Source organism: Drosophila serrata, unplaced genomic scaffold, assembly GCF_035046125.1.
Source record: "Drosophila serrata isolate PLE 108 unplaced genomic scaffold, ASM3504612v1 contig_130, whole genome shotgun sequence".
NCBI classification, from domain to species: domain Eukaryota; kingdom Metazoa; phylum Arthropoda; class Insecta; order Diptera; family Drosophilidae; genus Drosophila; species Drosophila serrata.
In genome coordinates, this window is record NW_028257028.1 from 60,016 (window position 1) to 85,070 (window position 25,055).

The 25,055-nt window shown below is 39.0% G+C and overlaps 2 protein-coding genes across 3 annotated transcripts; one reads left to right on the forward strand and one right to left on the reverse strand.

Moving 5' to 3' along the window:
• acj6 (abnormal chemosensory protein 6) lies at positions 1-25,003 on the forward strand. Its single transcript, XM_086826118.1, has 8 exons — positions 1-78; positions 495-671; positions 20,166-20,343; positions 20,418-20,558; positions 20,921-21,152; positions 22,003-22,166; positions 22,224-23,166; positions 23,461-25,003. Exons 1-7 carry the CDS (start codon positions 1-3, stop codon positions 22,283-22,285), a joined length of 1,032 nt encoding a protein of 343 aa, XP_086682244.1. The 3' UTR covers positions 22,286-23,166; positions 23,461-25,003.
• On the reverse strand, positions 3,166-4,334 carry LOC110187039 (uncharacterized). Of its 2 annotated transcripts, none has more exons than XM_020956404.2 (3): positions 4,027-4,334; positions 3,320-3,921; positions 3,166-3,263 (listed from the first exon to the last, which is right to left on the reverse strand). In XM_020956404.2, exon 2 carries the CDS (start codon positions 3,897-3,899, stop codon positions 3,489-3,491), a length of 411 nt encoding a protein of 136 aa, XP_020812063.2. In that variant the 5' UTR covers positions 3,900-3,921; positions 4,027-4,334; the 3' UTR covers positions 3,166-3,263; positions 3,320-3,488. The 2 variants fall into 2 exon arrangements, with proteins under 2 accessions (XP_020812063.2, XP_020812064.2); XM_020956405.2 differs by having other exon boundaries at positions 3,320-3,918; positions 4,027-4,291.
• Positions 25,004-25,055: the final 52 nt, after the last annotated feature.

The following is a 25,055-nucleotide window of genomic DNA, read 5'->3' on the forward strand; positions in this document are numbered from 1 at the left end:
ATGTTTGTTCCGTCTTTTCAGAGTCGATTGTTAGAAGATGCTTCCCTATTATGCAATTCGTGGTCAGCACGTCAGAATGTAAGTTACACAAACTTCAAAATTAAACAAAAACTAACAAAACAAAATATATATACTATATAAGAAACAAATTATACAAAAACAAAACAAGCGAAAAACCATGTTTGTCTTGTCTCTTGATTGATTTTCCTTTTCTGAAATTCATATTTTTGATATTCGATATTTCCTATATTTGATCTCTCGTACATCCGGACTCTCTCTCTCTTATTTGAAAGCGCCGACGCCGACCTATACATATATCTATATATACATATATATATCTATTCGTATGCCAAAGTGTATCCTTGTTTCATCGAAAAATTCAAATTGGATTTGGGATTGATTTGTTCTCCATATTGTTTCGATTGTTTCGATCCTCCTCGCCGCCACCTTCGATCCATTTTGACCTCTCTGACCTTCTGCTCTCTGCCTTCCAGGGTGATATCTTCGCGGGCATCAACGACGGCATCCTGAGCCGAGCGGAGGCCCTGGCCGCCGTCGACATCCAGAAGCATCAAGCCCAGCATGTACATAGCCAAATGCCCTCCCAAATCAAGCATGATGTCATGTACCACCACCACACAATGAGCGGGCCCCCGCAACGTCCACTGCAGGTGAGTGTCCTTTTCTTAGTATCCTGTTTGATAGTTTTAAAGCGCTGTCCAATAGTTACAAGAACCATGAATATGTCACCAATAAATTCTTATTCATATACCCTTCTAATAGTACTTCCCCTCGATGATATATCAACTTTCGTCTCCATAATTGGTTGCTTATAAGTAGCATGCCGATTTCTGCTCTACGTTTTTAATGCTAAATAAATCTATTTTGTTATGTAAACTGCTGTCTGTGCCATTGCGTTCAATTATCAAAAGCGGCTTGCTGGGCACCCTTTTTCCCGGGCGAAAAGCACTTTCATTTCGCATCCATTACATGATTCTGGGATTAGCCAGGACATGGGGAACCGACCGGAAGTTCAACTCCAGCCGCTGATTGAACTGTGCGGCGTGTGTGTGTGTATGGGTGGGGAGACACACAGGATAAGGCATATTAGGCAACGTCTAGAAAGCTGCAAATTATGAAAGTCATTCCCTGATGAAAGTCCTGCGAGCGGCTAAGTGGAAAAGGACGAGAAACTGTCGCATTGGGACAGTCGGCAACTTCAATTTCCGCTTTCGGTGGTGGTCACACGCATGTCTCCCTCCCAAAATGTATCTCTATATATTTGAGTATATATATGTATGTACGCTTGTGCGGTTAATTTGAAATGTTTCTTTAATAAAATTAAAATTGTGACGTGTAAGCCTTCTGGGAACGTGCCACGTGACGGTCGTTTGCCAGGTAAGCACATCATGATTCGTGTCGTTAATTGTATTGTACTTCAACTCGAACTGGGCGTTCCGAAAATGGAACGAAAAAATAAAAGGACAACCGAGGCGCTCTCTCTAAAAACGCCCCGTGTTCCAGGAACAGAAGGTGTGCAAAAGGGGGATTGGGTCAGGTGGCCCAGTTGGGACTAGGACTGGGAACTGGGACTGGGAACTGGGAACTGGGAACTGGGAACTGGGACTGGGACATGGACTGGCACAAGTGGAATTATGTGCGCCAGTGGTTGGTGCTCTATTAGAAGTTGATTGTAATCAAATTACACAAGCAACCTGTTTTCGGGCCTCTAGCTGCACGGCAAAGAATATAAAGTGAACATTAAAAGTATTAAATAAATAATGTAGGAAATAAAGCGACCAGTAATATTTTAAGGTTAAGGTTAGGTTTTATTACCACAAATTCGAACATACCCATTTTAATTACTAAGCAACCTTAACACTATGAACTTATATATAACACGTTAATTCTGAGGTATTTTTGTTATTAAATATAAAAAAAGTAGAGAAGAAGACACTTTGGGAAAACGAAATTTCGATACCCTGCAGAACAATTTTTTCTAGAATTCAAAGATTTCAAAAATTCATAACTAAGCCAAAAATGCATTAAATTTAATTCGGAAAGTGTTTCTATGTTAGTTTTTTATAGCTTAACAAATCTGCATACTTTATTTTCAATTTAAGTTTAAACAAATAAAATAAATACATATTTTCCATGGCATACTTTTTTTATAGTAAATTTATGTTCTATTTTGTTGATTTATCAAGGCTTAAATATATCACAGCTCAGCCAAAAATGCATTAAATTCGATTCGGAAACCGTTTCTATGTTAGTTTTTTATAGTTTAACAAATCTGCATACTCGGTTTTCAATTTTAAAATTTAAATTTTTTGTCAAAAATTGACAATGATGTAACCCCTTATAAAATTTTTAAATTTACAAAAATTTATGAAAATTTTTTTGTTCTCCAAACATGCCTAGAAAGATTTTCCTGTTGATGCTGATCAAGAATATATATGATTTATGGGGTCGGAAACGACTCCTTCAATGTTCTTCAAGCTTCTGACTGATATTTATTTCCCCAATTTACTGCTCGAAATTCGGTCTTAAAAATATATTATTTGAGTCCAAATTTATCTCTCTGTGTAGCTGGGAAGTTGCTCTTGTCGCTACTGCCGCTCCTGGCTGGTGTTGCTCGTGTCGTCCTCGTGTTGCCGCCGCTGCCGTGCTCATGTTGCTGTTGCACTTGTTTTCGGCACAATCGAGCATGACGAAGTGCGCCCTGTCCACGCGCCGCCTGCGGTGGTTGATGTGTGGTTGCACCCCGCCTCCCCCTGCACCACTCCACGCACTCCCCTGTATATTGTACATACATATATTCGTTCGTAGGCAAAGTAATCCCACCCACAGGACGAATCCCTCCTGGCACATAACCCGTAACCCATAACCATTCCCAATTGCCAGCGCGTGCAGGCCTTAATTTTCGGCAACACACACACTCTCGAGCTTCGATTTCGGCCTGCACAGGACTCAGGTGGCAGGGAACTCTATCAATCACCCATTCTCCTCCCGGCTCCTGGCTGCGGTATCAGGCGAAGGACTGCACACGATCTCCGCTCCAATTCAATTGTTAACAAATTGGCTTTTCCGGGGGTAAGGGCTGAAGGAGGAGGCTACTTGGTTATAAGTAACGATGGGAAATCAAAAAGGGACTCAAGGAGAGGGTTTTTTACACTATTTTCTTTTAATTTTCCTAAAAACAAAGGAATCAAAGCGCTTCAGAATTCTTGAGAGACATTGTTTGGGGTGTACTAACTTGGTGCCTGTAAAACGAGAAGTGAAATTAAATTGAAATTCCTTTAACTTGTACAGCAATTACCTTTGGAAAAACAGTCTTTGCATGGACAAAATAGTTTGGAAATGAGTTCTGGAAAACCTTCTAGAGTCGTTGGAAAACCATATAAATTTTGTAATCGAAGAGACTTCAGCGGTTGTTGTTCACATCTGGTGAGAAGGTATCCGAAATGGGGGGCTTCTTACAAAAATTTCTATGGCACAAAGTGATAGTCCCGATATTTTTCGGTCCACTCGGCAAGTCTAGCATTATCGCCTCCATTCCGGGGGCACTGGCTCTGGACAACATTATCCCCTCCATCCCCGATGGACACAGCATTATCACCGGGCTGAGCCTCTTGGAGGGGAGAAGTGTTAGGTTTTGGGGCAGGTGCCTTATGTGGCTTGTGTGGCTTTTGTGGCTTTGGTGCCTTCGGTGGCTTCTGCGGCTCCTCGCCCAGAGCCACTTTGATGCGAACCAACAGCTCTGGTTTTAGTTTGGGCATAGGTACAGGTTTCTTCAAGATTTTTGGCGATTTCTTGGGTAAAGCCTTCTCTTCGAACAAATCGGTCAGCTTCTGCACATGCCCGAAGGCGGGCCACGAAGGACTTAGATGGAGCGGCATGTCTCTTGCTTAAAAAGAGCTGCTAAACACGGATTGAAATCATTTGAAATATTTAACAAAGATTCAGGTTCATATATTTCACAATTGCATGAGAAGATTTTCTCTTTATATTTCATTATTAACTCACAGTTTTCTTTAGTAAAATGTACAAATGTGTCAGGTATTACCGGTGTTTATTGTTTTGAATAAAAATTTTGTAATATCAAAAACTTTCCAATTTTGTTGACCAAAAAAAGAAGAAGAAATATTTCCGAAATAATTTTTGTTGACCTTCGTTTTGTAAGAGAATTTTGACTGCTGGTTTGCTTCTGAATGTCTCTTGAATGTTTTATATTTGACGCTTACTTCACTGATAAATGTTCCTTTATGGAGAACGTACAGGGTCTGAATGATTTTCGTACAGTCGAAAAACTTCTGACAAGAGAATGACAGTAGTATCTCACCTACTTGACCTGGCTTACATGATTTGTTTTAAAAGACGCTCTTCTTCGGTTATTAAAAGTAGATCCAAATACAAAAAATCTTCTTAGATATTTTAGTTATTTAGGAGACTTTCTATAAACTAAACCATATTTTCGTAAGAACACGCAACCCTTGTATAAGTCCCTTTATCGTCTTCCTAAAAACATTTGCTAGTCCTAGCCCAAGTCCTTGGCTAATTTCGTATCCTCCCACCTGAGAGGTGAGTGCCACTTCAAACCCCTCGGAACTCTGCTCTTCCCAACATCATCCCTCGATGGCTTCGTGGGCTAACTGTCAGAAAGTCCTGGCAACATGTGTCATAATCGTTATGCCAGAAGACAGGACCGGCAGAGACCCCCAGCGCATTATAAAACTCATTAAATTAAACTAATTTACGGAACGGCAGCCCCAATCGCAACTGGTTTCGGGTTTTGCGAGCATATGAAAAGCCAATTATGTGGAGAGGCAATCGCAATAAAATCCAGTGCACTGCCTTTGCCGAAAGGGGTAAACACGAGTAAATATAATGCTAATTAAAATAATCATATCCATCATAAAGTTTTCGTTTCGAGAGGACGTGAGAGAGAGTGAGGAGGGGTGGGTTTGTTGCTGTTGTCGGAACATTTGTAACAATTACGGCGGCGGCAAATATCCATTATCAGTTTCCATTCCCAACCCCATCCCTTCCGCCGTCGCAACTGTGCCAAATGAGCAAGGATGAGCCAGGATATTCGCTGTGATGCCACTTTGCAGGCATTTATCACAGATTTCTGCCGGTTCAAACTTATGCTACGATCTAGTTTGGGATCGGGGAATACCCGGTAGAGCAACCCTCGCTCGCCGACTGCCCGCTTGGCTGACCCGGAAAATAATACACAACAGACAGCAGCAGCACACTTAATTCAATTTAAATTACACTTACATATTTCCGGGCTGGGCCGGGCCGGGGCCAATGGCCATATCCTGTGTGTGCCATTAGTATTCGCAACATATGGCTTGATTTCCCGTCGTATCCTTCGGCCAGGCACGGCACGCACTGCCAGCGCCGCCCCGAAGGGATATACATAGTACTCGTTCTCTGGGCTCCTGCATATATCCTGTATATTCTCTCCTCTTCAACCACAAGTGGTTTATCATATTCGAAATTCATTTAGTGCACCTGTTTGATTTTTCATGTCCTTGCACTGCGGTTTGGCATATTGTTTGGTAAATATCGTTAACTTACCATTGCCACTCCACACGCAACTCCACTTCCACTTCCACCTTCGATTCCCATTTCCTCTTCCTCTTCCTCGCCCACTTCCGCTTCCTTTTTCTGGTACCGTTATTCCTGGGCCCAGCGGCGACAGGCGACAACAGCAAATATTTGTCTTGTGCGCACATTAGAAACAACTTACCGTTAACTAGGGTGGCCGCCAGTTACCACTAATAAAGTCCACCCCGGGGTAGAGCCTTGTCGGAAATTAGGGCTTACCTTGCCGGAAACTAAAGTAAACTAGCTTCATTTTTTTCTACCCTTCCAAAGATATTCTAATTTTAGTCAGAAGCTTGCAACACTATGAAGGAGGCATTTCCGACCGCATAAATCATATATATTCTTGATCAGCATCAACAGGAGAATCTTTCTGGGCATGTTTGGTGAAAAATAAAATTTTCAAGATTTTTTCAAAAATTGCAAATTTTTATAAGGGGTTACATCATTAAAATTGTCAATTTTTGGCAAAAAATTGAATTTTTTAAAATCAAAAACCGAGTATGCAGATTTGTTAAGCTATAAAAAACTAACACAGAAGCACTTTCCGAATTGAATTTAATGCTATTTTGGCTGAGCTGTGATATATTTAAGCTTTGATAAATCAACAAAATATAACATAAATTTACTATAAAAAAATATGCTATGGAAAATATGTATTTATTTTATTTGTTTAAACTTAAATTGAAAATCGAGTATGCAGATTTGTTAAGCTATAAAAAACTTACATAGAAACACTTTTCGAATGAAATTTAATGCATTTTTGGCTGAGCTGTAATATATTTAAGCTGTGATAATTCAACACAATACATCATAAATTTACTATAAAAATACCATTTTCAGGGTATTTTAATTTTAGTCAGAAGCTTTAAAAACCTTGAAGGAGTCGTTTCCGACCCCATAAATCATATATATTCTTGATCAGCATCAACAGGAGAATCTTTCTAGGCATTTTTGGTGAAAAATAAAATTTTCAAGATTTTTTCAAAAATTGCAAATTTTTATAAGGGGTTACATCATTAAAATTGTCAATTTTTGGCAAAAAATTGAATTTGTTTAAATTAAAAACCGAGTATGCAGATTTGTTAAGCTATAAAAAACTAACATGGAAACACTTTCCGAATCGAATTTAATGCATTTTTGGCTTAGTTATGATATGTGAAAAACTTAAATTTACACATAAAATTAGCATATAAAAAATAAATTTAATAAATTTATCAGTATAAATATAACAAGATAAATGCAGTTAAGTTTGCTACTTCCTAGCCATAATTGCCATCATTTTAGCAATTTGTCGAAATGTTTCCTTCCCAGCTGAAGTTCATCCCCTGAAGCGATTAAATTTAAACAATTTAAATGCTATTTGCAGTCATTTACATTCTTGATTTTTTCTGTTTTCTTCTTCCGAGTTTTAAAAATTCAAATTGTTAGGCAAACACACTCACTCAGTGGGGGAATTTTCGTGCATTGAACTTCCTGTGGAAAATAGAACCTTTGCCGTTTGTAATTGCGAGGCATTACTTGCCCATTGACTATCGTTCGAATTGCCCAATAATCGATCACTGTTGCTTGTTTATGGTCTCGCCATTTGTCTGGTTATCGATTACGTTGTCATTTATCGCCAGCAGCCTGATTGACATAATTAAATTGTGACCATATTTAATGTTGACCCACGCCACAAAAACCCCAAGATAGATGTGGGAGAAATTATGATTATTAATGCATTAACTTTATTTAGGGGTCTGGGCTTTTTTCCTAGTTCAGGTGAAAGTTCAATGATTCCCTCCCTCTCTCTCTCTCTCTCTCTCCCCCTCTCTCTGTATGTGTGAGTACACTTTTTTTATTTATTTAGTGTATTATTTGCGCTGTGCAGAAAGCTTCGTGTCATCCAGTGACAATTTACCGTCCCCATGCCCGCTCCCTCGCTCTCTCTGGCTCCACTTTCCCTTCGTTCCGCCTCGTTCTCGTTCTCGTCCTCGTTTCATTTATTTATTTATTTAGTTTCCTTTTCTTCATCAATTATTTATGTCCACCACTGTGTACGTACGTGTGCGTTCTTCTTTTTTATGACCGAGACAATTGAAGGCGCAACTTTACGAATGGGGGCGACGTTTAGAAAGAAAAATAAGAAAAACAAAGAGGGCCAGGGCTAGTTTTCACATAAAACCCAAACTGAACATACCCTAGGTCTGCATTTTGAGTTAAAATTTAATGATTCTCATAAAATTCCTTAAAAACAGCAACTTTGAGTTTAACATAACTTTGTTTTTGGATTGCAAATATAAAAGTATATGGATCGTAAATTATTAAAGATATCTCATATGATTAAATAGAGAACAAAATGTGATACATCTATATTTGCTACATCACAATTTACGTACAATATATACATACAATAGTTGTTTGCTTAATAACTATATTTACTTAATAACTAACTATTTAAAGGCTTTGTTTCGATCGTTTTAAATCGAAGCTTTTCCAAGTCTCTCCTCTTTAAGCTGCTTAAAAGAAAATCCACTTTAACAGTTGTTTGCTTTTGTGAGAAGTGAAAAATAAAAGGCGACGAACATCACTCATACGACACGTTGTCGCAATTACACGGATCCCCCGGCAAACACGGTCGCCCGGTTTTTGTGACTGCAAATTGCACTTTCGTCCTTGCAGCTCCTCATGCATACGTAATGGTCCACTTCCGGCGAATCAGCTTTCCGGGGTTGGCCCTAATCGACTGATTGCCCAAATTGCGGATTACAATGGACGCGGAAGGAGAGGGCCAGACAAGTTTTGGTCAGCTAAACGGAGAGCTCCCTAAGCTCGAGCTCCAACCAGGTTGGACCTCCTCCTACCTCCCGGAGGTGGAGCACAAAAAAATAGAGAGATAAGGAAGGGTTCTGCGACAGTTAACAGGTTAACCTGCCTAAAATGCACATCAACGCATCGCTTGACCCAAAATCCAACCCCCTGCCTGCCGTACATTTAATGTGCGGCATATGTGGATGCCAGACTTTACAATTATCAGTTACAACCTTGACGAGGGATGGACACGGCCTTTCAACGGAAAATATGCTTCCTTTTTTCCCTCAGTGAGACTTGCACCGGGCGAAGTGAGCATCAAATTGATCGTATTAATGGCCATAACTAGTTTATCCCGCCCATCTTATCAGGGGGGAAAGGGCGGATTATGCACGCAGATTTCCATTACACAAAAAGCAGGGGTGTAGCTGGGGTGTAGCTGGGGTGGCTCCGGCAGGTTGGAAAGTGCCTCTAAGGGTTGGGGGAGTTGCGTACTCTATCTATTCGCCGGAACATTAATGCAATTTCAATGAACCTGGGCTCCGGTCAACAACAGCAGCAGCCAGAAGGGGGGCAGGGGAACAACACTCTTTTTCGATTTGCGGCTCCTGTTCCGGCTGTGGAAACCCGTCCACGTCCCCGTCCCCGTCCTCATCCTCATTCACTTCGCACATCCCATTCCATTCCACCTGCCCAGGCCATGTTTGATCCGCTTGTTTTTATGCCCGTGGCCCGGCGCACACACACAATTTGTTTTAGCCGGCGAGGAGGGTTCCAGGTCCTGTTACCTTTACTCCTGATCCCAGACCCAGGCCCGGTCCCCGGCCTTCTGTGCATCTCCCACAGGAATTCCCAGGCAATATAACTGAAAGCAAAAATGAAGATAACAGTCAGCACGGCAAGTGCAAATCCACCCGTCCATTTAACAACTTGTGCCCGCCCCCTGCTCGCACTTCTACCCCTGCCTCAGTCACTCGTATCCTCATCCATATCCTCGCCCTCGTCCTCGTCCTCGTCCTTTTCCCTCGTCCTCCCCCTTTTTTTTGTTGGGCAAAACCAACTAACTGCCTTTTTACTCGGCGCGTCTGTGGGCGATTGGCGTGGCCCTGTTTGATGCTTGTAAAGACCACTTTACCCGCTATAATAAAAATAAATCATAATATTTCCCCGTGCCCCCTGTGACCCGGACCCGGTCCTCGGTCCCCGGGACAGCCGCTGCTCCTAAGCACAGTGGGCATGTCCTTGAGATTTTTGTGTGGATTTTGTTAATGCTTGTTGGGCATGTACAACTATTGTGCCAACGATATGTATACAAACTTAAAGGAACTTAGTTTCAAAACCTACTTCAATTTAATATTTGAACAATTGAAGTGTTAAAATTCATAATTAACAATGTTGTAAAGTGTTTAAAAATAATAAAGCAAAGAAGTATTGCTGCAAAATGAAACCGAATCCTGAATCCCAATACTCTACGTTTTCAAATACATGTTTTTGTGTAAACCATTCTTTATATAATTCTTAAATCTCACTCAATAGTATATTATGATTTTATTTTACTTCAAAATCATTTAATTTCAACATAGATCGCATTTGAAGTGATTTCGAAACACTATTTCCATTACACTTTGCCATTGTTGGCTCTACCAGTAAATTCAGGATGCTGACTGCGTACGCAGTGCCGTGTTCCTGCCCTGCTCACTCCCCTGCTCCTGTGTTATCCTGGAGGTTGTAACCCCGGATAATGTACTTAATGCATCTACATATTAATGTCGCACCGCCAACAACAAGGGCAAAGCAAGGACGAGGCGGGGATAGGAGGGGAAGGACCTGTGTTCGCTACTTTGTATGTAATTTCTATTACCGCCTTCCCCGTCCACTTGGGTTTTCCTGGAATCCCCGTGTGTCCTCGCAGTGTGTGTGCCTGTGTGTGCCTCTGTGTGTGTGTGTGCAGCGTGTCGTTGTGCTTTTTGTTGTTGTTTTTATTGCACAGACTTGCGACGCAGCGTGTGATTGCCACTTTCCCTGGGCACTCGAAAAAAATTAACTTCAATTTGCACATCAACTTTCACAGAAAAGCATATAAATTTTAATTCTGAATTATATTTTCATATTTCATTCTCCTTTAGGGTTTTTACTTAATTTTTCTTTTAAAAAAAATTAAAGAGAGAGGCATAGAAAGGTCAGCAGTTTATTGGGAATATTTCCCAAGTGCATGGTCTCTGGAAAAACTTAGGTATATTTATACCATTTTCAGGGTATTTTAATTTCAGTCAGAAGCTTAAAAAACATTGAAGGAGTCGTTTCCGACCCTATAAATCATATATATTCTTGATCAGCATCAACAGGAGAATCTTTCTAGACATGTCCGGTGAAAAATAAAATTTTCATAAATTTTTGTAAATTTAAAAATTTCATAAGGGGTTACATCATTAAAATTGTCAATTTTTGACAAAAAATTTAATTTTTTAAAATTGAAAACCGAGTATGCAGATTTGTTAAGCTATAAAAAACTAACATAGAAACGGTTTCCGAATCGAATTTAATGCATTTTTGGCTGAGCTGTGATATATTTACAATTTGACTTTTCCAAAAAATGTTCATATAAAAATGTGGAAATATATTAATTCAATGAGCGAATACTTAAAGCTTAATCGTGATCGATTTTCGACTTGAACCTATAATTCAATTGCACATTGCAATAAACTTTGGCTTCCCGTAGTTAGTTTCCTTGCTTGTTTAAAGTCACTTTCATTTATTTAACTTAAGAAATAAAATATGTAATTTTAAATAGATAAATGTATCCCCCATTTTGCCAAGTGTCCTTTTACCCCTCACCTGAGAAATTGTAACTGAACCTGTAACACCACCGCTGCTGCACTTGTTCCTCCTTCGCCGGTGTGTGCGTGACTTGTAAAAGGATCCACCGGGACAGGGTAGTTGTGTGTGTGTGTGTGTGTGGGTGTGTGTGTGTCCGTACCTCAGAGTTTCCAGGTTTCCCAGTTATATTGATATGTCTCCCAGTAGAGCAGCGCCGGAAAACAGGCGGCAGAAGGCGGGCCGTTAAGCTGGGACCGCAATGTGTAAAAAATTACGAGCATTTTAAGCATGGGAGGAAACATGGGAGCAAACACAACAGGGGAAAAAAATATATTTATATTAAAGCCTGGTCCGGGAAACGTTGGCAGGTGGTTGCCGGAGGCAGAGTCCTGCAGGTCCTTAATTCCTTCCTTCCTTCCTTCCTTCCTGCAGCCACGGCACGCATGATGGCCCAGCAACAATATGCCGGCAGCATTAACCCTGAAACTTATTGCAGTGTACGGTGTACGGCTCTTGGAAAACTTTATGAGTTGTGTCTGTCCAGGAGTCAGGCATACACTTAAAGCAGATTGCCAAAGGACCCGGAAAATGGCAGGGAAAGCCAGTCAATTGAATGTAATTAAAGACTAGGAAAACAGCAAAGAGAAAACTTCCAAAAAAATGTGGTACAATGCAGGAATAACCTCTGACTTTTACGCTTAAAAACTAAATTAAATGTATTTTTATTTAGCTTTAATATTGTTTATATTTATTTTAATATAATAAATATATAAAGATTGGGAAAATCAAAGAAGTAATACAGGAATATTTATTAAACAATTACCTAGCACATTACCTCTAAGTATCTTTACTTTGTTAAGATACATTCACAACTTAAAACTAATTTTAGTTCAAGGATTTCAAGAGAAATTAAATTCCCAAAAGTCGTTTTAAATTTATTGGAAATTAGCTAGCAAAAATCGAAGTAATATCTTTTATTAAGTTAAACAGTCCAAGAAAGTCTTTCCAAATCCAAATCAGTTGCAGTTGCAGTGTATCCCTTCATGTCCTGGGAATTCCCCGTGAAATCCGCCTTGTTGAATCCTTGTTCGCTTCCCCCAACGGACCCTTGCGATCCGAACGGCAAACGGCAAACGGCGAACGGCAAAAGGTAAAAAGTAAAAGTAAGTAAGGACACGATTTCCACCCCCCACCCGGCGGCCACCGTTGCCTTCCAGCTCGTCTGGCGGATATAAAAATAAAATAAAATCTATTACGTGGCAAACCACCCCACATTTATGCGGCAATTTGTTGTTTCTTGATTGTGTCTGTGCGCTGTGTGTGCTTGCGAGTGTGTTGCGGGTGTGCACTTGGAGAAAAGTCTGGCGATTCAAGTCACACAAAAAACAGTTTTTCAAACTGCAGGGTATTCTAATTTTAGTCAGAAGCTTAAAAAACATTGAAGAAGTCGTTTCCGACCCCATAAATCATATATATTCTTTATCAGCATCAACAGGAGAATCTTTCTAGGCATGTCCGGAGAAAACTAAAATTTTCAAGATTTTTTCAAAAATTTAAAATTTTTATAAATTAAAATTGTAAATTTTTGACAAAAAATTGAATTTTTTAAATTGAAAACCGAGTATGCAAAATTGTTAAGCTATAAAAAACTAACATAGAAACACTTTTCGAATTGAATTTAATGCATTTTTGGTTGAGTTATGAGACTTGTAAAAAGCTTATATTTTGGGAAGTCTGGTTCTATACAATTTATAATCTTAATTAATAATCAAATGCAGCGTTATTATTATGGCTTTTTTGTTAATGTTATGGTGGACATTAAATATTATTGTACATTTATGAGTTTAGTAATGAATAAATGTATACATACATCTTATTATTATTATCCTTCCGTGTTTTTGTTTTAATTACCACTTTGATTCACTTGCCCATCAGTTGTCTGGCTCCCTATGCATATTTTTTTCCAGTGTACCGACGTGTGCTGGTGGAAATGTAAGTAAAGTGTATCATTTTCCCATTTGTCGACCCCTTTTCGCCGCCCCTCCATGGGCACTTCTCGCACTTTGTCTCAATTCCCAAAACTGTCGCCCCGGCAATTGCAATTTATGAAGATTTGTGTGTGGCCAGAGTGGGTGAGGGGTGAGGGGTGAGCATGAGGGAGGGTAAGGCAAAGGACGATACACCGCCCCCTCGTTTAGCCTCGTTCGCCTGCACTTGTTTTGATTTGTTTGGAATAATAACAGATGCTTACCGTTCATATTATTCATTGTTAAAATTATGAACGCTTGACAATAAAAATTGGTATTTGAACAGCTCTCGAAAGGTGCACTCAGCCCGCATACACACTCACACACACTCACACACACATCCGACCCCATTGGCCTGGGCAAATTGCAATTTGTGCAAATATTTATGTACATTGAAAATTACTCATTTGTGTAACACCAATTAATTTCAACAAACAGCAGCGGCAGGCAGCACAACAATGGCCAAACCATTTATAAAACTTGATGCTGTTGTTGCTGCTGTTATTGTTGCCACTGCTGCCACTGCTGCCGTGTTGTCCTTCGCCTTTCTGGTTAAACAAATGGAGGGAAAATGAGGTCCTTTGTTTCCCCAAAATAAACGATGCTGTTGCTCTGTAGCGTGTTTGCTGTTTGCCTTGCGGTGCAGGACACTGCAAAATGAGGGGGGCCAGAGAGAGTGCTGTGCACAGTATATGGTACAGTGAAGCCCCCATTGGGTTGCCGCAAAAAGTTTTACCCTCCAAGCCCCCCCAAAACTAAAAGGACTCACGATTTGTCTTTTTATGCAGGAGCAACATCCTGGAAAACAGTTCAATGAGCACCGGGATATGGCTTTCTGCACTCTAAATATATTTATTTTCATTCTAATTAGTAACTTTACAAAGTTTATTTATTTTTAAGGTGATGCAGAGTCTAACAATTAAATATTCTTGGCAAGATTACTTTTAGTAAAGAAATATTATATGAATTATTATGAATTTTGTACTTTCTACTTGAATTAAAGTTAGTAAACTCCATACTTTAATCGTTATGGAGCCAAAGTTTATTAATAAAGTATACATTAATTAAATTTTGTATTATAAATATTTAAATAGGTTTATTTTAATTGTAAGATTTATACGTTTTACCAAAGTTTTTCTCTTCGTAAAAAGAAATCCTTATTTTTAAATTAAAGGAAATTTCCTTCTCTCAAATACATATAAAGTCCCATACTTTATTTTCAAGTCGAAGTAGAAATGAGAATAAATTGGGGGTTAGAATGAGCTCATTATTAGGCCAGTGCACTTGTCCCCTCTTCAACTTTATTTACACTGCAATTTTTCAAGCCGCGCTGACAAATTGCAGCTAATTACAGGCGGCACTTCAAGTTTTCCACTCAATCAGAGATAATAAGAACAAATGGATAAGGGATATGTGTGTTTTCAGGGGTCGTCTTGTACATAGCATTTCAAGGGTGCAAATTTAAGAAAATTTCTTTGGTAACTTTTAAGAAAAAATCAACACAAAGGCTCAAAGGAACTTATTTGTTCAAGCGAGTCAGGAAAACAGGTGAGAAACAAAGTTTCCTGATTCGAAACAACTAAAAGTAGTTTTTTTAAATACATAAAATTGTTTTTCTCGATAAATTTATAATATTAGGTGGGATATACATATATGTAATTTTATATTTGATTTAAAGAAGTTTCAATTTCCTTAGATTACAAATTTAAGCTAAATTACATTCGAAAGTAGACTATTCATAGAAAAATAAGCCCCGAAATCTAACAAATTTCTAGACAGTAACTATTTCAATTTGAGCATAACAAATATTAAAACTTTTTCAACATTTATCAAAGATTCCAGACTGATTGATTTCAAATAAGCCACCTCAATTAGAGGCTTCATTAAAGTTTAGCAAGTTTCGCTTGATTTTTCCCCCGCAGCGCACGAAAGTGTGCTACGAAATCTGTCAGGACGAGGGGAACGGGTTTGCCCTATCTGTTCGTGCTTGGTGCTTGTGCCCTGGGTGACAAAAGTCACCGCCATAATATATTAACAGTGCTAAAAAATTAATGAACAATAACAAAGTACACACACACACACACGCCTGTGAGAGCGAGAGGAAAAAAGAGAAGGATAGCTGGCAGACAGAAGACAAACAAAAACAAAGACAGGCTAGAACAAATTGCGCCAAAAACGCTTTATTATGTCAAAACAAGGAACCAAAAAGAAGTATAGAACGCAGGTAAGAGAGGGAGAAATAACAAATTACATTATATACTATATATACACAGATATGTATGTATATAAATGTATATAATGAGGTCATTTGCGCGTAAACAATCAGAGAGGTGAAAAAGGCAAAAAAAAACGCACACAAGGAATCAAAGGCGAAGCCAAGGGAAAGGAAAGGAAAGGAAAGGAGGACAGCAGGACATGTTTATCAACAAACGGCAAATAAATAAATTATGTTCGCAAATTTGTTAATAAATTATGAAGCTGGCGACCAAAGTCAAAGCGTAAAATTAAAGCGAAGAAAGAAAAGGCAGAAATGGCGAACAAGGAATGCCCTTTTCCCTTTAAAAAAAAAGTGTGGACTTAATACAACACTTTATTATAAAAATTAGTTGGTAAACTATTGAGTTCATTTTTGTATAAAATATTCAAATGGAAATCGTTTGTACCAGCTGAGTTTAAACAGGGTTTAATGGGTTTTACGGCAAGTAGTTAAAGGGAGTTTTTAGCTATTTTTATAATAAAGGGAAATCTTTTATTTTAATACCATTTTAGTTTAATAAAAAAAGGTACAATAGTTAGTTCCTATATTTTGTTAATATTTATCTTGAATTGTATTCCTTTTTTTAAATGTTAAGCATTAGTGTGTTTTTATATTTGAACTTAAAACTTAAATCTTGCCATCTAGTCAGCCTTGAACTCCTTGTTTCAAACCAAAAGTAAAAAGTTTTCCCAAATTTTGTAAATTTCAACCGATTTCCAAAAAGTTCAGACATATATATATATATATTTGTCCTTACAAGTAGTATTATAGCCATACTTGAAGCTGTCCAATTCTGCAGGAAAAATTCAGGCAAGTACGCTATATTCACTGATTCCCTATCCTCCTTTAGAGCATTGCATTCCCTGTCCTTGTTCAGGGTATTTCTCTTTTAAAATGGCGTCTTTGCGCACACAGACACACGCACACACTCACACAGGTCCTGCCTGCTCTCTCTCTGCTGCAGCAAAAAGGATATATGTATGTATGTCCGCGTGCGTATGTATAAAACACACGGGTATATATGTATATGTATTGCAGCAGAAAATCAATGCGGACAACATTTGGCAATTTGAAAGAGCACCGAATGCAATTGTTGTTCCCTCCTTTCCCTCGTATTTATTTACGTTCCTTTTTGTTCATTCTTTTTTTGGGGGGAATTGTCTTCTATTGTTGCATTTGATTTGTCCTCTGGCCATAAAGGGGTGGAGATACCTGGCTTGACACACCCACACCACACCCGAAAAGGCCTATCTCCCTCGCACAGGAAACTTCTGGCCAAGTATCGCTCTAGTCCCAGCTTGAGTATGGGTTTTTAGAACAAGAGACTTTAGAAAAATAACTAAGAATAAATCATAATACAAAATATAAACATTCAGAAGCCATTAAACATTTTTACAATGCTCACATGTTTTGGTTTCGTGTATCCTTTCAGCGTATTATAATTTCTGTCAGAAGCTTAAAAAACATTGAAGGAGTCGTTTCCGACCCTATAAATCTTATATATTCTTGATCAGCATCAACAGGAGAATCTTTCTAGGCATGTTTGGTAAACAAAAAAATTTACAATATTTTTTCAAAAAATTCAATTTTTCATAAGGGGTTACATCATTAAAATTGTCAATTTTTGACAAAAAATTGAATTTTTTAAAATAGAAAATCGAGTATGCAGATTTGTTAAGCTCTAAAAAACTAACATAGAAACACTTTCCGAATTGAATGCATTTTTGGCTGAGCTGTGATATATTTAAGCCTTGATAAATCAACAAAATAGAAAATAAATTTACTATAAAAACATATGCTATAGAAAATATGCTATAGAAAATATGTATTTATTTTATTTGTTTAAATTTAAATTGAAAATCGAGTATGCAGATTTATTAAGCTCAAAAAAACTAAAACAGAAACTCGTTCCGAATTGAATTTAATGCATTTTTGGCTGAGCTGTGATATATTTAAGCTGTGATAATTCAACAAAATACATCACAAATTTACTATAAAAATACCATTTTCAGGGTATTCTAATTTTAGTCAGAAGCTTAAAAAACATTGAAGGAGTCGTTTGCGACCCTATAAATCATTTATATTCTTTATCAGCATCAAAAAACGGATCGTTCTAGCTATGTCTGGCATAAAATTTTTTTTTTCAAAAATTTCCAAAATTTTATAAGGGGTTACATCATTAAAATTGTCAAAATATGACCAAATTTTAAATATTAAATTAAATATGCAGATTTATCAACCTAATATAAACTAGCATAGGAAAGCTTTCCGATTGAAAATTAATGCATTTTTAATTGAGTTATGAAGGATATTCACTGCAAGGTTTCGATTTTCATAATTTAGCCTCCTTTCTTGTTTAGACTTAGTTAGATCAAGGTCACAAGGTTCTGAATATCCCAAAAACGAAAGGAACGAAATGTACAACATCCTCAGAACAAAATACAATTTAAATACAGATATCGCTTCTATATTTCACTTAAGATTTAAAGAATTTAAGATATATAATTATTTTCTTTCGGTGCAAATTCAACTTAAATCCGGGCCAACTTTAAGTTGCAGCCTTTTGTAGCAGAAGCCTTTGGCCCCCTTTGAATAATTTTATTAATTACAAATTATGCGCCTAATGAAATGGCCAGAGCAGAGGGACTTTTGCCGGCAGGACGACCGAGGAGAGTTTTAGAGGATAAAGAAGTGGGCGTATGTATGTATGTATGTATGTATATATGTACATATATATGTATGTATGTTATATAGTATATCCTACTCGATGCTGACGTTGAAGTTAACGCTGGCAGCGACATCGGCGTTTGGCATCGGCGTTCGGAATCGGCACTGCCCACATGAATTTTGCATAAGCCCCAGCCAACCACAATGCAGCAGCAGGACTATGGCTCTTTTCGGGGGTCCTGCCGTAGTCACGGGTACGCAGATCCTGGCTCTGGCTCCGGCTCCGGCTACAGCCGGGTGCGGGTTCACGGCAGGTCCATGGCCAAGTCTCTCTCTCACTCGCTCACTCACTGACATACTCTCTCTCTCTCTCCGACACTGCGTGGTGTCCTTGCGCAGGGTGGTTCCTGCTCTCAGTAGAGAGAGACAGCCGCATTAGTGTGCGAAAGAGAGCGCGCAGCAGGACCCGCATCCCCAAGTGCGACCGAAGCGAGCGAGAGAGAGAGAGAGAGCACCGCCAAGGGTGCAAACCAATAACCGTCAGACTAATTTTGGGATTGGTTTATAATTGAAGAGTTTGCCATTGTATTCGGCAACATCCCAGCCAGGGGAGAGAGAGGAGTAAGGAGCGGGGCGGGAGTAGGACCAAGAGCAGTAGCAGTAACAGGAGCAGGAGCAGGAGCAGGAGCATCAAGCCTCTACATAGTTTCTGGCATCTACATAAATATACACACAAATATATATACTGTATTATTGTAGTCCTCCATCGTGCTTATCATTTTAGAGTTTTACATAATTGGCACGGGTCCGATTTTGGTGGTGTCCATTTTCCATTTTCCATTTCCCTGGCTATCCCTTACCGCTGCTGCTTCTCCTCCTTCTCTAAGCGGGGGCGTGGTATATACGCTTTGTACATAAAGTCAAAGAGGAGCATAGAGCAATGGGTTGGGGCAGCACTAAGCGCTAGTTTTACCCGCCCGACTGCGCCACATTCACACACAAAAAGATAAATAAATATGAGTGACCCCCTCAGCGCCGGAAAAGCCCTCCCTCCTCCTATTTCTAGTGCTTTTCCAGCTCTCGCTCGCACAGCTCTCACACGGCTTTAACCCACTCGAAATGGAAATGGAAGTGGAGCAAAGGGAGGGAGCAGGGAGCAGGGAGCAGGGAGCTGGAATCGAGGGAACAGGGAATCAGGAGCAAGGAGCCACGAGCAGAGCTAGGAGCCCAGTCTATTTGTAGCATACTTTTCAGCTGTAATCAGTTTAAATGCTTAACAAAGCAACACAAAAGCAAGCGAAGGATAACGAGCAAGGGGAATGGGCAAAGGGAGTGAGAGCAGAGCCAGGAACACCATTTTAGTTGCTATTCATATTTGTATAAATAATTCAACAATTCCATACATATTTGATGCCTAGACAAAAGAGTTGTGAGAGCGGATTCGTATCCCATATCCGTATCCGTTCCATTTCGCCTCGTTTCATTTCGTTTCGTTTTCAGTCATCTCAAGATGCGTTCAATGAACGGGGAACCCCGAAAATCCCCAATTTAGCCCCTTGCTCCTTCCCCTCGCTCTCCTTTCCCTTTACTTTTTTGGGAAAAGTAACAAGTGCAAGGGTTGATGGAAGCAGGAGCTGTTGACTTTAATTAGAGGCAACTTTAAATACATTTCTTATGCCGCGTGAGTGGAAAACTTTATAAATTATCTGCTTACGGAAGACTCTTGGATGGGGGCTTGGAACTTTTCCAACGTGATAATTACAATGATTAGTTTTGGGGGTAACGAAAGCGATAAAGCTGCGGCAGGTCTTTGAATTATTTATATGGATTTCTTTTTCAGGCACTTGTCTGAAGTTTTATGTAATTTAAAATATAATATATATATAAATTCAATGGAAATATTGAAAACAAAGCTAATTAATTAGATTTATAGCTTACATTTTCCCAGTATTTGATGTTAATGTTTGTACTATTTAATCATGGTCTTGCAGATGCACCATTCAATGGACCAGCTGGACATGCTGGATCCAACGGGCTCGATGACCACATTGGCGCCCATTTCGGAGTCACCACTAACGCCCACACATCAGCACCTGCACGGTTCCTATCACAGCATGAATCACATGATGAGCCACCACCATCCGGGCACGTTAAGTGGCCACACGGGGGGTAAGTAGTGATCGGAGCTAGCCAGTGAGTCCTTGATCACCTTCTCCTTCTCTCCGCATTGTTGTGGCCATCAGGTCACCATGGACACTCAGCGGTACATCATCCTGTCATCACGGCGGCAGTGGCGGCCGCTGGCCTGCATCCCGACACCGACACCGATCCCCGAGAGCTCGAAGCGTTTGCGGAGCGCTTCAAGCAGCGGCGCATCAAGCTGGGTAAGCTGAAAGTGCTAATTGTTTAATTAAAATCTCAAATTCCTAAATTAAAATATTTCAAGATTTATGCAAAAAGCGTAAACCCAGTTTTAAATTTATAATTTGTAAGGCAATTAGAACCTTTTTCATAATTTTCATTTATGAACACTACCTAGTGGCGCCATCTATGTGTGGGTTTTCCTTCTGTTGCCAAAGCTTTTTATTTGTGAAGGATGTAAAAGGTTCTGGTCAACAAAATGGTCTTACGCCACCTCAAAAACAATTATTTATTATGATTATTTATACAAATTCGAAGTTTACACCCAAAATAACTTAAATTGACTGGATTTAAATCTATTTCATTAATAACCAATGACTTACAGGTGTGACGCAGGCCGACGTGGGCAAGGCCCTGGCCAATCTCAAGTTACCTGGCGTCGGCGCACTGTCGCAGAGCACGATCTGTCGGTTCGAGAGCCTGACGCTGTCGCACAACAACATGATCGCCTTGAAGCCCATCCTGCAAGCGTGGCTCGAGGAGGCCGAGGCGCAGGCGAAAAACAAGAGGCGCGACCCGGACGCGCCCAGCGTGCTGCCGGCGGGCGAGAAGAAAAGGTAGAAAGTGTTTTAATCGACCCGCCAGCCGAACCCCTCCCCCTCACACTCCCCCTCTCCCACCCACCTGCACCTGAGTTCTTTCCCATGTCCCAAGACCCATCCCGGCGAGAAATCGCCGGGTCAGCAAATCCCCATAAGCCCCCCGGAGAGTACCTCTTCCAGCATCGGAATAGCGAAGAAATTGGCCCAACATCGAAATATCGCAGAGATTTATGGAATCGAGCTCGAATGCCAGTTAGTTTTATTTTCATTATTTTATTTCATTTTAAATACCTCAAAGAAACCCTAAAATATCTAATATTTATTTCATATTTTTGTATATCCCAATTTTTTGGCTAAAACAATGTTTTCCAAATATCACAGCTCAGTCAAAAATGCTTTAAATTCAATTCGGAAAGTGTTTCTGTGTTAGTTTTTTATAGCTTAACAAATCTGCATACTCGGTTTTCAATTTAAAAAAATTCAATTTTTTGTCAAAAATTAACAATTTTAAAATTACAAAATTTTTTGAAAATTTTATTTTTCACCAAACATGTCTAGGAAGATTCTCCTGTTGATGCTGATCAGGAATATATATGATTTATAGGGTCGGAAACGACTCCTTCAATGTTTTTTAAGCTTCTGACTGCAACATGAATACCCTGCAAAGGTAGAGAAAAACCCTGGCTTCGGCTCGATTCCAATGACAGAAAACACAGCAAATAAAGAGTCTTAAATCTTGTACAAAACTAAAATTGAAAATTAAATTAAAATCATCCACCCCCTTGCCGAATTACCACCTGTCCGCGTCCGTTCCCCGGCTTAGGGCCCCGCTTCTAAAGTAATCTATATCGAGTCTTTTTTCAAGAAAAAGGACTTCCATTGCGGCACCTGAAAAGCGTTCCCTGGAAGCCTACTTCGCCGTCCAGCCGAGGCCGTCCGGTGAGAAAATCGCAGCCATTGCCGAAAAGCTGGATTTGAAGAAAAACGTGGTGCGCGTCTGGTTCTGCAATCAACGTCAAAAACAAAAACGTATGAAATTTGCCGCTCAACAACACTGACAATCAAATAATACAGCCACACAATTAGGTATAGTTAGTAGTGTAACACCAACAATGACTGGCCACGGTTCGGCGGGATTCGGATACTGATAGTCGTTTATGACGGCAGCGGCGGCGGTTAACACGGCGGCGGCATCAGCAGCAGCAGCAGCAGCAGCGGCGGCGGCAGCAGCAGCAGCAGCAGCGGCGGCAACAGGAGCGGGACCGGGAGCGGGACCGGGAGCGGTAACCGGGACGGTAGGCGGTCCGGTTACGGGAATGGTTCTGGGAGCAGGAGCAACATCGCAACTTGGACAACAACAACAACAGCAGCAACACCACCAGCAGCAGCAGCAACATCAACAGCCACAACACACAGCATCGCATGCAACATCCGCGTGTCACATGCCCCTCGCGGGCGACTATTACCTATAGTGATTCTGATTCATGACCCCAGACACAGACTCATGATTCCTGATTCCTGATTCTTGATTCTGATACCGATTTCGATGAATATATATATATATATATAAATATAGATTTCGCCAGCGATTTGCAGCAGCGGCAGCATCACCACAACAACTACAAACTATAACAGCAACCGAGAAAGAGTCCTTCTTCACTTCTCTCTATATTTCACTCAGTAAGATGTAAAAGAAAAAGAAAAAACAATAAGAAACAGTACTAATAATAGCAGCAAAATACACACAACTATAACATAGTTCCCCTCCTCCAATTTCCACTAATTTTCCCCAATTTTAAGAACCCCCTACACTCCCCAAAAAAGATACATAATAATGAAAAGAGAACGTGGAAAACTCTCAAGTATAGCAAGGAAAAATTGCAATAATAATAAACAAAAAAGAAGAAAGCGAAGAGAAAGAATGAAAACATGCAACAAAGAAATACAAGAATTTTTTTAGGAACGAATAATGAAACAATGGACCAACATATCAAATGCAATAATTTATTGAATTGTATAAGAGAAAAAGGTAAGCAAAAGCACAACGGCCAATGGTATTTGCACAGAGAAAAATATTGTTTCCCGTATCTTAAATCATTCAATACTTTTATATTATAGCAATTTGTTTCATTTGTTTAATACAATTTAGAAAGGATATTTCTGTTATTTATTTGTAAGATTTACTTTTATAACATTTATATTTTCTCTGTGCATCCTCAGCCGCCTTTCACCAGTTTTAACCGAAAATAAATTGACCAAACTAAGCCATTTATTTGTATTTCTCTTTCATCCCCTCTTTTTCTTACTTATTCCTTTTTTGCAGAACAAAAATGAGCAAAAAAAAAAAGAAAGAACAAATTGAAATGATAAATCAATTGAACAACACACGACGGGCCTTCCCCTCTCTCTCTCTCTATCTCTCTCTCCAGGAAAGAAGAAAGAAACCCCTCCACTCCAAAATCTGCTACTGCCCAACAAAAAGGATAAACACACACACACCGAACACACACACATACACACAGTAAGACACACCGACACCGACAAAGACCAAAATACGAATGCCAAGAAATTGCTTCAAGTGATCCGATAATAAGAATCTAAGCTTATAAATCTAAGGAAAAATGGCAACAAAAGAGGAGATACTGGAGGAAACAACAGCAGCAACAGCAACAGCAGCAGCAACAGCAGCAGCAGCAGCAGCAACAGCAGCAGCAGCAACAAACAAACAGAGACACACACACACCACTCACTTGCGATATTGCATATTAGCCACTCTGTATATAATACTATATACAATATAGGGAACTTTGATTCGATTGTAAATACCAACAGCACAAGTAGCCAAAAACAAAACATAAAAACAAGGATGATTTTTCAGCTAGCTTACCGTAGATCCAGAGAACCAGGCCAAAAGCAAAGAGTAGCCACACCAAGCCCCGAACTCATAGCCCCCCTTTTCCAAGCTTCCCCCACAGAGACCAGCAAGGAAAGAGCATAATTTAACCCTTTTTTTTGTCTAATTATAAGTAAACTAATGCAAAAACAAAAACAAAACAAAACAAACAACTAAATAAATGCAAAGAAAAGCAGAAAAGTTAGCAACAACTGTGGAGATATTGCAACGAATTTAAAATGTTGCCAAACTAAACTAAAAACTAAAGCGGAAAGACACAAATATATATATAAAAAAGCCACTCTATGACAACTATGCATAAAACATATGAATATATATAGTAATATATATATAGTATATATATTATATATATAAAGAATTTTAAAAAAAATTATATACTATACATACAATTTTTTTTGTGTTTTTTTTTTTTTGTATAATTTAGCACATTTTATAGATTTAACTAGAATTGTACATATAAAACGAAGAAACATAAAGGTCAAGGTTATATATAGCGCGCGTGTGAAAGATTTTGAATGAGTAGCCATAAATATAACAAATAAAAAATAAACACACGAAAAGCGCGAAATTCAATAATAATTAAAAAACAAAAACGAAATTAAGAAAAGCAAAGGGAAAGCTAAAAGAGAAATAACTCATAGTTTTGTATTGAGACAACATTTTTGCCGACAAATTAGTGCATATAAAACAAAAAACAAAAATGTAAACAAAACATTGAATTTTTTTCATAAAAGCGCATAATAATAGTTATAAAAAATTATAATACCAAACCAAAGGAACAGCGAACATGCCGGACAAGCTCATAACTACATTTAAATTTAATTTTAGTAGTTTCTAGACACAAGAAAAACAAAAACAAAATACTGTAGCATGAAAATCAATTGATTGCAGGTGGAGAGATATATAAGTAAATAATAAAAATGCAGCAAGACAAGCAACAAAAAATACGAAATATTTACAAGTCTTTTCCATTTTGGGCACCTTTTCACTTTAGAAATATTAAA

Bases quoted from the DNA above. Each gene is read 5' to 3' on its own strand.
- LOC110187039 (XM_020956404.2), bottom strand. From the start codon at position 3,899: ATGCCGCTCCATCTAAGTCCTTCGTGGCCCGCCTTCGGGCATGTGCAG.
- acj6 (XM_086826118.1), top strand. From the start codon at position 1: ATGTTTGTTCCGTCTTTTCAGAGTCGATTGTTAGAAGATGCTTCCCTA. The intron at 20,344-20,417 runs GTAAGTAGTGAT...TGTGGCCATCAG, and splicing joins GTTAAGTGGCCACACGGGGG to GTCACCATGGACACTCAGCG. The intron at 22,167-22,223 runs GTATGAAATTTG...CCACACAATTAG, and splicing joins TCAACGTCAAAAACAAAAAC to GTATAGTTAGTAGTGTAACA.